Source organism: Eurosta solidaginis, chromosome 3 (genome assembly GCF_040869045.1).
Source record: "Eurosta solidaginis isolate ZX-2024a chromosome 3, ASM4086904v1, whole genome shotgun sequence".
Classification (NCBI taxonomy): domain Eukaryota; kingdom Metazoa; phylum Arthropoda; class Insecta; order Diptera; family Tephritidae; genus Eurosta; species Eurosta solidaginis.
The window spans coordinates 259,508,970-259,522,262 of record NC_090321.1 but is presented as its reverse complement, the minus strand read 5'-3'; the positions used below and the strand labels follow the sequence as shown (position 1 = coordinate 259,522,262).

At 37.1% G+C, this 13,293-nt stretch overlaps 1 protein-coding gene across 2 annotated transcripts; it reads left to right on the top strand.

Annotated features, from left to right (window-relative positions):
* The first annotated feature begins 1,821 nt into the window (after window positions 1–1,821).
* Window positions 1,822–8,985, top strand: LOC137247114 (LITAF domain-containing protein-like). 2 transcript variants are annotated; one of them, XM_067778185.1, is made up of 4 exons: window positions 1,822–2,341; window positions 2,537–2,916; window positions 4,949–5,081; window positions 8,687–8,985. In XM_067778185.1, the coding sequence occupies exons 2-4, from the start codon at window positions 2,739–2,741 to the stop codon at window positions 8,790–8,792; spliced, it is 417 nt and encodes a 138-aa protein (XP_067634286.1). In that variant the 5' UTR covers window positions 1,822–2,341; window positions 2,537–2,738; the 3' UTR covers window positions 8,793–8,985. The 2 variants fall into 2 exon arrangements, with proteins under 2 accessions (XP_067634286.1, XP_067634287.1); XM_067778186.1 differs by having other exon boundaries at window positions 1,822–2,916.
* Window positions 8,986–13,293: the final 4,308 nt, after the last annotated feature.

The following is a 13,293-nucleotide window of genomic DNA, read 5'->3' as shown; positions in this document are numbered from 1 at the left end:
CCGATCAAGCTGGATTTGTTTGTGTTTATGTGCTCTTTAAAAAAAAATGTCACGAAAGATATGAAAGCTGCAATATACTACATACTTATACAAATATCGTGTTCCGCAAGAGGCTATGACACCGTTACTGTCCTAAAAACAATGTTGTTACCAAATATCGATATAATAGGTTGATTTTTGTTGGCTTTAATGCAGCCGGTATAGTGTGGTGGTATTGTGCTCGCCTACCACATCGAAGCTCCTGGGCTCAAAGCACGGGAAAAGTAACATCAAAAACTCTAGAGATAAGTTTTATCAATTAGAAATAATTTGTTCAAGCTGTGTCGCTCCTATGACATGTTTTGGCAAAACCGCCGAGTGTATTTCTGATATGATATGACACGATTCAATATGACCACATCGAATGCACCCTTTTTCCGGTATGAAAATCAGAAGTGCCAAAAGTATTAATAACCTTACTAGTATCGATCCATATCTAACTGTGGTTTTTATAAGATAAACTGCAGCTTTAGTTTATATACAAACTGATTGTCCCTTTCGATGATAAACAAAAGCATACCAATTCATGCTTACTTTCATATATACCCTGTAGTGTGGCCAACTAACGATAAATTTTTTTCCGACTAGTATGCTTTTAACGTGAGTACCCACCTCTTTAGACTAAACCTCACGGTGTCAAACGCACCGACCTATGTAATTGTATAATCAGTGGCCCAACTATCGGCTTACTAAAACACATCGTAGTTGAATCATTGGTACCGAATTAGCTTGTAATCGGGTGTACAATCATGAGGTAGTTTGGTAAGATAGGGAGTCTATTAAACCTCCGCATTACCCGCATTGACCGCATTACTCCGAAAAGAATATTTGATTGTCTACTTTGAAAGCTAAAGGTATACTCCGAAGAGAATGCTTTATTGCCAACATCCCCAAAAGTGAACTCTCCCGCATACATATCCCTACTATGTAGACACGTTATCGTTCGCCATTAAACATAAAATGCTAGCCAATTCCTTCTTCGAACCATCTGCTTATTTTGTTTGCAGCTTTTTGATATCTAAATTTTTCTTTAAAACCCCCCTATCCTAACTTTGCCGAGGTTATATTCCCACTAACCGAGCTTTTAAAGAAATCCAGGGCATTCAATTTGGTAAAAACCCGTTTAACAAAAAGGCTAGTCTGTTTATGTTTCGACTCTAAACAATCCTTACAAGTCCTTGCACACTCCTGATCGATCCAATGAAAAATTTTCAAGGTCCGTTTCTAGCCAATCCCGATTTCCAAAAACCATTTTTAATACAATGCGATTTAAGTTTGCATCGTGTAGGCGCGATCAAAAGTTTAGAGCGTATGTAGAAGGCCAGTTCTTTACGATTAGCACGAATCACGCAATTCTGTGCTGGCTGAGGATTCAAAGTGCTCTCAGTGGACGGTTAGCGCGCTGGGCATTAAAGTTTCAGGAATATAACTTTAAAATCGATCGAGATTAAACCACAGCGCACCGTGAATCTCCCACAAGTGGCCGATCTCAGAGGAGATGAGACCGGTGCAAGCATCAAGCTATACATTATAAACAGGTTACATACTGGCTTTTCCTGCTCCCCACTTTACAGTTCTCAATGACCATGATAGGGGCTCGCAAGTGAGACACGTGTCCACATTGCTCCCTTTCGAGTTAGCAACACTTAGGATTGGATAGCCTATTGGTATTTTGTTCGCCTTTTATGACCGGTATACCTACCGCGCGCATATTCTAAGACTCTTACCCACAGGGAGAATGTTCTACGAGATGTCTCTTGTTAGATTTAGGACGAAAATAACCCAGTCTCAAACTGGTTTGTAATAGGCAAATATAACTGAAAATGATTTGAAAGCCGCTTAGTGGATAAGAACTCGCCTCACTTGAAAGTGATCACCCGTTTAAGCCCTAGTGGCAGGAATGGGAACATTAAAATTTTAATTTCTACTCGAATTTTTCACCTTTGGACACTAACTATGCAGCAACACTTCAGATTTGTAGTTAGTCCGCATTTCTTAATTTTGGGACTAGTTCGATTACAGTTAAGAAGTTCGAGTTATTATATGGTATGCTGCCGCCCTAGTTTGGTGTTCGACTACAGTGTGTTTTCTCATTTCAGTGGCGTAGCGCAGTGTGTCCAATGTTTGACTCATAGATATACCGGAGACTACAAACTCCATTTCTTGTGCAAACAGCTTAAGAAAGTTCGATGTGCACAGTAAATAGCACTAAAGTCTCGGCAGTGATAAATAAAACGTCTAGAACGAACAAAATCGGGAAAAAAACTTCTCACAAAAAATAAACGGTATGCTGATGTGGGAGGTGAGTTTTAACGAGAAAATTTAACCCAGTATATGATGAAATTAAAGAGAAGCTCGGCCTTAGGAGCGTCATAGCACAATTTGGGGAAACATTTTTTTATTATTGTTGTGTATTGTCGTTGGTATTAATGTGTTAACAATTGCTTTTGTTATTCTTTTATTTGTTTATTTCCACTTTCAATGTGACGCCCGAAAGCGCGAAATCGAAAGCGATATTCGAGTTTAGTACAATTAAAGTCAGTAACTGAATATTGGCAGCGTAAAACTAACGGAGATATTTATCAATTAGCAAAACAGAAAAAATAAAAAAATTGTTTAGCTAATGCATTGATAAGAAATCAAGAATTAAGGCAACTATAATAAAATAATTGTCAATGCCGTAATCGTAAAACAAAAATATGGTTGAAAAATCAACAATTCCGCCACGTATTTACCCATCAGCTCCGCTCGAACAGGTGGTTATAACATCCGACGAACAGCAGCAAGCTTTACTGCCAACAGCGCCACCCACCTACGACCAAGCAATAGGTGCCGCACCCACAACAACAAACACACCACAAGTTGTTTTAATTGCGCGTAAGTGACACAATCTTTAATATGCTAACAATTGTATAGTTTTTTTTTTATACTCAGCTGAGCAGAGTTCACAGAGTATATTAATTTTTTTCGCATAACGGTACCCTGTAACGTCATAAACAAATCGAGATAGATATAGACTTCTTTATATCAAAACGATCTGGGCGAAAAAAGAAATTCATTTAGCCATGTCCGTTCGTCCGTCCGTCCGTCTATCCGTAAACACGATAACTTGAGTAAATTTTGAGGTATCTTGATGAAATTTGGTACGTACGTTCCCGGGCACTCATCTCAGATCTCTATTTAAAATTAATGAAATCGGACTATAACCGCGCCCACTTTTTCGATATCGAAAATTTCGATAAACCGAAAAACTGCGATAATTCATTACCAAGGACGGATAAAGCGAACAAACTTGGTAGGTGGGTTGACCTTATGACGCAGAATAGAAAATTTGCAAAATTTTGGACAATGGGCGTGGCACCGACCACTTTTAAAATAATGTAATTTAAAAGTTTTGTACGATGTAGTTTGGCAGTCGTTGAAAATATCATGATTAAATTTGCCAGGAACGTTACTCCCATTACTATATGTGTGCTAAATAAAAATTAGCAAAATCGGATAACGAACACGCCCACTTAAAAAATAATAATAATTTTAAATGTCAAATTTTAACAAAAAATTCAATATCTTTACAGTATATAAGTAAATTATGTCAACATTCAACTCCAGTAATTATATAGTGCAATAAAAGACACAAAAATAAAAGAAAATTTCAAAATGGGCGTGGCTCCGCCCTTTTTCATTTAATTTGTCTAGAATACTTTTAATGTCATAATTCGAACAAAAATTTACCAATCCTTGCGAAATTTGGTAAGGACATAGCTTCTATGCCGGTAACTGCTTTCTGTGAAAATGGGCGAAATCGGATGAAGCCACGCCCAGTTTTTATACACAGTCGACCGTCTGTCCTTCCGCTCGGCCGTTAACACGGTAACTTGACCAAAAATCGATATATCTTTACTAAACTTAGTTCACGTACTTATCTGAACTCACTTTATCTTGGTATTAAAAATGGGCGAAATCCGACTTTGACCACGCCCACTTTTTCGAAATCGAAAAATGAAAAAAATGCCATAATTCTATAACAAATACGAAAAAAGGGATGAAACATGGTGATTGGATTGGTTTTTTGACGCAAAATATAACTTTAGAAAAAACTTTTTAAAATGGGTGTGAGATCTACCATATCAAGTAGAAAAAAATGAAAAAGTTCTGCAGGGCGAAATCCAAAGCACTTGGAATCATGACAGGAATATTGTTCGTGGTATTACATATATAAATAAATTAGCGGTACCCGACAGATGAGTTCTGGGTCACGCTGGTCCGATATCTCGAAAACGCCTTCACATATACAACTAAGGTTCACTCCCTTTTAAAACCCTCATTAATACCTTTAATTTGATACCCATATCGTACAAGCACATTCTAGAGTCACCCCTGGTCCACATTTATGGCGATATCTAGGAAATGCGTCCACCTATAGAACTAAGGCCAACTCACTTTTAAAATACTCATTAACACATTTCATTTGAAACCTATATCGATTATGGCGATATCTAGAAAATGCGTCCACCTATAGAACTAAGGCTAACTCACTTTTAAAATACTCATTAATACCTTTAATTTGGTACCCACATCGTACAAACCCATTCTAGAGTCACCCCTGGTCCACCTTTATGGCGATATCTCGAAAAGGAGTCCACCTATAGAACTAAGGCCCACTTACTTTTAAAATACTCATTAACACCTTTCATTTGATACCAATGTCATGTAAACACATGCCATGGTTACCTTAGGTTCATTTTCCTACATGGTGATTTTCTCTTATTATGTCTCCAAAGCTCTCAGCTGAGTATGTAATGTTCGGTAACACACGAACTTAGCCTTCCTTACTTGTTTTACTTTTATTTATTTTTATTTTTTTCTCTTTCTTTCAACGGGTAATTCTATTTGTTTGTGCATAGAGCAGGCTCTCCGATGATATTTGGCTCCATACCATTGGATTTACTATGTCCTTATTGCCACAATTACACACGAACACGTTTACGTTCCCAACCATCTTCACGTACACATTTAGTTGCCTTGTTCCTCTGCTTATTTCAGTAAGTATTTGTTAGTAGGAGATAATAAATACAAACAAAAATACGAAAGCGAGTGAAAGTGAAAATGTGTATATGCATGTGGTGAACGTGGTTGCGAATACTTATGTAGAAATGCAAGCTCTTTATACCTTTAAGGAAATTTAGGTCGAGCTTCTCTTTTGAATGGTGTCAGGCTAGTTTTTAATTTTGCATACAAATTTTCATGGCAAAATACCCTCAAGGTGTTTGCTCTTTCGGGCCTTGAACCCATGGCCTTCGGTTCACATCACGGCAGCCGCTGGTTACGAATACGTATGGACAGGAATTTCGCCTGTTAGCAAATCTTGAAAGCGGGCAAAACCGAAGTGGTTTTTTTCAAATCAGTTTTAACCTGTAAAAGAGGCACTTACTTACATTAAAATCTTAAAGCCCAAATGAGAGAAAACATTACAAATATTGGCAGAGCGCGTTCTCTTTGCGGAGATGATTATATTTTGCTTGAACTTCTCACAAAACTGGCGGCCACCGTGGTGTGATGGTAGCGTGCTCCGCCTACCACACCGTATGCCCTGGGTTCACACCCCGGGCAAAGCAACATCAACATTTTTGAAATAAGGTTTTTCAATTAGAAGAAAATTTTAAAATGTAGGTCTCGTCCGGCCAATTTGTAGGGAAAATCAAGAAGAGCACGACGCAAATTGGAAGAGAAGCTCGGCCTTCGGAGGTTATCGCGCCTTACATTACAAACTAACCAAGTCTGCCGTATGGCTCCTAACCAAGGTTGTAGTCTGGTGTGTCAGTTTTGAAACTATTCAATTAGCCCGTACTATTCTTACTGGGTCGATGCGATGCTTTACTAATACCGATACTTTTGAAATTCTATCCTGATACTTTATGCTCGATTCTTATACGGCAATACTTTTTGGCACTTGAGTATACCGACCGTAGTATTGAATCGAATTTCCGGTAACAAGAGGCGGCATACATGCAAAGGAAGAGCTAATCTACCAGATATACTGCTCTGTATGTTAGACCCTTTCTCTTGCGAATCAGAAGAAGTTTCAGAAAGAAGAATTTGCTGTAAATTAAGTCATAAGTTCCTGTGCTGTAAGCATAGTAAGATTTGTCCAGAACTTTGTTTTGGCATATGAGCTCAATGTGTGGTTTAAATGGGGTACTGCTACATAAAGTTTGTTGAATGTAAAACTAAGCATCCAGTTCAGACATTTTTTAACAAGAAACGCTCTCTTGTGAAAGTTGAGATGTCGTCACAGCGTTCAATACGCTCCGCCCAAGAAAGTATTTCAGTCGACACCGCAATTTAAAAGCAGAGGAAGGACGAGACTTTGACTGAGTTGGGAGAGACAGGTGGAGGATTACTTGATCTCCCTTGGTACTCCCAATTAGCGTCAGTTATTGCGAAACAGGAATAGCGGGCGAGACTGATTACGAAACGGCCAAAATCGCTTAGGCGACTAAGCGCCAATAAATGATGATGATGTACTCTAAGTGCATAACGGAACCGCATATCTATACGTTGGGAATCCGATACTTTCAGGATAAAATCTCGATACTAAAAGGAATCTGTATTTACAATAATATAAAGCTCTTACTACGAACGAACATGGAGTATGTCATATTCACATCGAGTTCTCTCCATCAGAGTATGCAAATAAACAAACAACTCGAATAATACTTAATCGCAAAAATATCTCAAGGCTATTCCAAATTGTAAGGGAAATAATACAGAAAATGTTATTAAGGGGCAAAAACTAATAACAAATAAAATCTCAAAATCATCCTGAAATAAACCGAAAATAAGTTAAATAGTATTAAGCTGCTATCGAAAATACTCCCAATGAAGTTTCAAACAAGTAGCTGTGCTAATAACGAAAAATAAAAAAATCGTACTTGAACAAACTTGTGGGGATATATATGTTAAGTGGTTCGATTACATCAGCTCTTAATATGAGCAATCGTACATCCAAATTTAGCGACCATTTTGCTTCCAAACCCACAGACATGGCTAAATCAATGCCGCTTGGCATCGTGATCAGTTCGGTTTACTTATTGGTAGGTCTTTCTTCTCCATTAAGTATTTGAAATTAACGAAGATCGGACCAAACTTAATATACAATTTCATTTTCATGAAAGGTATTAAAAGCGGTCTGGTTTTCGTTTCAACCAACATAGCTATATATATTTTGGCGAATACGAATCTGAGATTAATTCAGGTTTAAGGAGCCAAAATTTTAAATTAATTTTAGTAGAGCAGGCGATTTTGTTGGAGATTAAGCGTGGTTCCATTTTCTCGACACAATGGCATCACATTACCGACAGGTCCGCAAAATATATTTCACTAAATGTTCGAAAGTAGTCACAGTTTTAATAAACATGCAACCCTGATTGCTTCTAAAGTACAAAGCCGCACTAAAGTCCTCAGATCACTTGTAGACAGCTCTTGAGGACACGGCAAAGAACAACTTTGAGAGCCATTGACCCGCCGCTTATATGTTATGCGTTACTCGTATAGTCATAAGCACACTGGAGAAGCCTACAGGCGTTGAAGTGCGTATCAGGTAGGCGGAGGAGAGCAAACTTCCAAGACGTGCATCACTCTGGCTCAATTTTGATCAGGGTCCTGCAGCTGGCTAAGCTATTAATTGTTCGGAGTTACCTTTGGCATACGAAATGTAGATATGTCCTGCATTCGGTGTCCTCATACAACACTAACTACGAACCTTTTAAATTTTTATCCATCCGCAAAAGGACAGCTACCGATCGAAGCATTTAAGATTTTAATAGTTGCAATATCTTCATGCCGGCGTAAAGCTCATACAGCTTATCAACAAACTTCTTATAGACTCGAAGATCGGTGTAGTACCAGTAGATGCTAATACTCGAGCGTAACGGATTAGTAGCTTGCGGATACAATAACAGCAATATCCGCATAAGGAAAGAAAAAACGATCAAGATCCTGCAGCTTTTATATTTTAACTCTAATCTACATATGTGACCTGGAATCATGAATGAGACCTATTGTGCGAAAATACCGTTGTTCACTTTTTCTTAGAGGAAATTTAACGTTCTTTGTAATGGAACAAACCGCAGTTTTCTATCTTTTCCATATTGGACCATACGATTTTTTGAAATATTTCGATCCATGCGCCACCTATCGGAGTTTTTTTCTTATTATTGCATTGTCATCGGGTTCTGAACTATATTCCAAGTTTCAAGCTTGTAGCTTATCGGGAAGTTACTTAAATTTTAATTATAAAATTCATTCACAACGGCCAGCCGCTACACAGAGTCAAGCTAAACAAAAATTTTAAACGCGTTTTTCTCGAAAACTTGTTTTCGAACAATAGGTCCCTTTCATGATTCCAGGTCATATATGTAATTTTCTTTTGTGTGACTAACAAAAATAGACAACTAGGTACTGCACCCTTAATTTGTATTGCTTATCCATTTCCTAAGCCACGGCAACGTTTGTCTTTGTTTCTTTGCATACTCTGATCAGTGTTTGTGGTATCCTCAGGTATCGCGTGTATGTTAAATTTGCATGTTTCCATTTCAATTTATTAACTGTATTTTCATGTTACACTCTCTTCCCTCAACCCTTCTAGGATGTACTGTTGCGTGTGTTTACCATATTGCATTGACAATTGCATGGATACGGTCCATTATTGTGGCTTGTGTGACCAATACTTGGGTACCTATGTACGCGAGTAACTGAGCGTTTTAATTAATGCTTAAACATGGGTGTGTGATTTACAATAATATTATTAAGCCTCTACAACACGATCTTAAACTTATAAAACCAATTGTTTGTAAATTTTACTTAATAATGATTGATATATAAAGATTTTTAACTTATTTTGCAATAAACATTAGAACATAGTCAATACATTTGTACATACATAAAGTTATTTATAAATTTAAACCGGGGAAAGTATAGTGGCTGCTCGAAAGCTCTCACCAGCGCAGTTTTGCCTGATTTGGACCCCTACGCCATAGTTCGTTGACTTCGTCTATCTTCTTCAAGATAATCTGCAAACAAATGTTGGATAATATCTTCTATTTATTCCGCTTCGAGGGGGCTCTTAAAGCCACAATGGCGGTGTATGGTTGCCCAATAATCTCGCATAGTACAGCATCTAAAAGTGTGTTAGAGTGTAAGCAATCCCTGGAAAAAATCGGGACGGGGAAAAGCATACATCTACATATATTGGATCCCAGGGCATATGGGAATAGATGGGAATAAAAAGAGTATGAACTAGCGCATCCCTTGAAGCTTGCTCCGTAGACATCCAATTATACTGTTTTCACACAGAAACTTACAGACCAATTCTAAATATTCTCGCAGGATTTTGTTCTCGCGGATTCTTTTATCCCCGCGGAAAAATTCCTCAAATTCTTTTCTCCTAGGGAGAAGAATAATTGGGGAATAGGAATTTCGAATTTTCGAAGTCAGCTGTTTTGTCAATTGAAATTTCGTTGCGCATTTCTTATTTTGTTTAAAAAATTGTAAAGTTTAATTATTGTTGCCAATTTGTTTGAAATTAAGAAATAAGGTATAAACAAAAATTTATTGAGCGTTCTTAAGAAATCTTTGCGCAATTTCTGAATGGCTGCATCAAATATGCGAAGAGCTCTTCCATTGTTTATGATATATTTTTCGACTTAAAATAAAGAAAATTGTGGTTGTTGTTGTATTAACAGTGAGAATACTGTGGTAGAATGTAAATACATATTTTAGCACAAATTTGTACAAATAAGTGTTCTTTCTTAAAATAACCAATTTCCTTTAATTATTTTGATGCACTCCCTTTAATTTAACTAGTGAAAAAACTCCTATGAAATGGCAGAGAAATCTCCCTCTCCCTCACATTCATAATACCTACTTTTCTCCCATAGCCGGTTTCCGCTTTTTCGAACATTGTTCAGAATAGGAGGAAAGGGAGAAGTTAAAAACCTCATAAAGAATTTTCATTTAGAATACGAGGAATGGGAGAAGGGAAAAAACTCACACGGAATTTTCGTTTAGAATTGGTCTGTTAATGATTTCATTTCACCTTCTAATGAATTCGTCAATTTTTTGCTTTCACACAGAAGCAGCTGCTCGATTAGTATGAAGGATGAAATGTCAAGCGAATAAAATGACAATGCTATATGACAGACAGGAGAAAATTATCGAGCAAGTTTTGTGCTTAAGGCCTGCGCTTGCCAGGCTACGTCTCCAGGTATTAGGAGTGATACGCTTATCAGATCTAGAAACAGCAAAAGGGTTAGGTCCTAGAAAGTTTCTAGTATTTGACAAGAAAACGGAATTATTTTATAATATTGGCCCTGGTTTTTGATAGGTTTCTTCAGTTTAGTCCTTAAATAAGCTTCCGGTAAGACTATGCACTCATTAAGTCTGTGTGAGGTCCTTATAGACCGGCCAATTCAACCTAACCTAACCTTCCTTTATTGCGTATGGTGTATCGGTGCTCCAACGAATGCTCTATGAGTAGCTGATCCTGCCTTAGATATCGCAATATAAAATGGAATACATTTCCCATGTGAAAACATCTTTGCTCATGATATCGGAAATGTTGAAAGTACGCGTATGGTAAGGTTTGGCATAAGCGTAGTCTTTGTTTTTTTTTGTTGTTGTTGAAGCAGTGCTTCGCCCTATCCAATCACACATTTTTATCAATATCATACAACGGGAGTCCGAGGAAACTTGCATTTTCAGCAGAGAGAAAGGGGTGTTAGAGGGGTATGTTCCACATTGCGATTTATAGTCATAAGCTATAGGGGTAATATGTAAAGTATCGAAGTAGTATGTCGTACTGTATGGGTAAATACACAATGTCAGCGCAGGGTAAGTGTAGACGTAGTGTGTGGGATTAGTATGCTGTACGGGGGATTACATAATTTAAGCGCAAGTGAAGTTATTACACTGTAGGTTAATGTGGAAACAATAGCTGTATTTTTTTTACATCTATAGACGTTTACGCTTGAACTTTATATGGACTACGAAGCATCAAACTTTAAATATACCTCTGAAATTGCTGCGCGGAAAATTAGTACTACAAAATTTCAATACGCATTATAAAAAAAAAAAATAAATGTAAGGCGCGATAACCTCCGAAGAGATCTAAGGCCGAGCTTCTCTTCCAATTTGCGTCGTGCTCCTCTTGATTTTTCCCTACAAATTGGCCGGACGGGACCTACATGTTTTATGCCGACTCCGAACGGCATCTGCAAGGCAGATGAGTTTTCACTGAGAGCTTTTCATGGCAGAAATACAATCGGAGCGCTTGCCAGACACTGCCGAGGAGCGACCCCGCTTAGAAAAATTTTCTTCTAATTGAAAAATCTTATTTCTAAAATTTTGATGTTGCTTTGCCCGGGAGTTGAACCCAGGGCATACGGTGTGATAGGCGGAGCACGCTACCATCACACCACGGTGGCCGCCACCATTATACTCGTATGTAATTGAAATATGTGTCTATGTTTCACCTCAACACTAATTCTATGTACGACCTCTAAAAATGGTGTGTATCCACCTGTAAAAAAAACACGGCTAATGTACGTGGTATAGTTTATATGAGAGAAATCAGTCATTAAATTAAGGCAAGGCAAGGCAAGACGTATTATTCACGTGTTAACAGTTTGTTATCGATGAGTTATCGTTTTGTTATCGACAGGTTATAGGTGCGTTATCCATTTCCTATCGACGAAGTAAAGTTTTGTTTTAGGTGTGCAATCGACGAGGTAAATGAATTATCAATTTGTTTGCGGAGTTATCGATTTTCTAGCGTGTTATCGATTTGAAATCAAAAATTGTTTGATAAGTTATCGATTACTTATCGTAAACTTATCAAATATCATATTTGTATCGAAAAGTTATCGATATGTTATCAAAAAGTTATCGATTTATTATTGACAACGTATAGATATTTTATATTGAAATTTTGGACTTCTTAACGAAAAGTTGTCGATTACTTAGTGAAAGTGTATCGATATGTTATCAAAAACTTATTAATTTATTTTATCGATAAGGCTTTCAATTTTCTATCGACATGTTATCGAAAACTTCTCGGTGTTTTATAGAAAAGTTATCGATTTGTTATCGAGGAAATATCAACTTGCCATTAAAAATGTATCAATTTGCTATCGAAAAATTTACGTTTTCCTAACAGGGACTAACCAATTTGCTGTCACCGTGTTAAGAATTTCTTATCGACTATTCATGGTGTAATATGAAACATACCAAAATTTCAATATAAAATCGATTACACATCTATAACACAACAAGAGCAAGCTAATTAAAATCAAATTAGAAGCCGATTACTAGGAGATAACAAGCTTATAACAAATCGATAACTCGATTATACGAATTTCGCTATCGACAATAAGGCAATATCGATATTGATAATGAAAAAATAACTTCTCTTTCTCGGCTGTTACCGATAAGAAGCCGGCGAAACTTTTCTCAAAAATTTCAAAATTATTTGGTTCTGGTAAAGTTTTCCCCTCTGATGTTTAACTTCAGCACCTCCTTCGCCCCTGCGACATAAATAGTAGTTCCACGACTTGCTAACACACCGTTCATCTCGTCTCACTGGAAAAAAACTTTCTCAACTAGCGAGTTTCAAGACCAACTCTTCTTATTGATTAACCAGCCCTTGAGATAACCCAACTATCTTAATTATTTTAGAAATCATACATATTTCTGCGAAAATCCTTTCTATATGTAAGGTTTTGGTAAAACCCAAAGATGGGTATATAACATTCAGGTTTAGCCAAATTAGGCATCCTTAGTTGTTTTATCTTTATCTCATTATTCGCAATCTGTTGATATTCATATCTTATGGCTGCATAGCATATATTTTAGCACTCTCGCTCACGTGGACTTCGTTAACCGGAATGTGTGGGTATAACTTGGAATTTTTGGTTTTTATGGATTGTGCTTTCATTTTGCTTTTCTCAGTTTCTTACTAAGTTAGCAAAAATTGTTACGAGCAGCACAGTGTGAGGAAATATGGAAGCGCAAGCAACGCATTATAATATAGAAAACAAATAAGAATGACTTAGTTCGGGTGAGACCGAATATTATACACCCAACTGTGGGCTTTGACAGATATATTAAACTAGTGTTTAAGAAAATTGTCATGAATATTAACATGGAAATATAATTCGTGTATTTAACGAAGGGATGGATGAACATAAGGTACGGAAA

Bases quoted from the DNA above. Each gene is read 5' to 3' on its own strand.
- LOC137247114 (XM_067778185.1), top strand. From the start codon at position 2,739: ATGGTTGAAAAATCAACAATTCCGCCACGTATTTACCCATCAGCTCCG. The intron at 2,917-4,948 runs GTAAGTGACACA...TGCATAGAGCAG, and splicing joins ACAAGTTGTTTTAATTGCGC to GCTCTCCGATGATATTTGGC. The intron at 5,082-8,686 runs GTAAGTATTTGT...CAACCCTTCTAG, and splicing joins TTGTTCCTCTGCTTATTTCA to GATGTACTGTTGCGTGTGTT.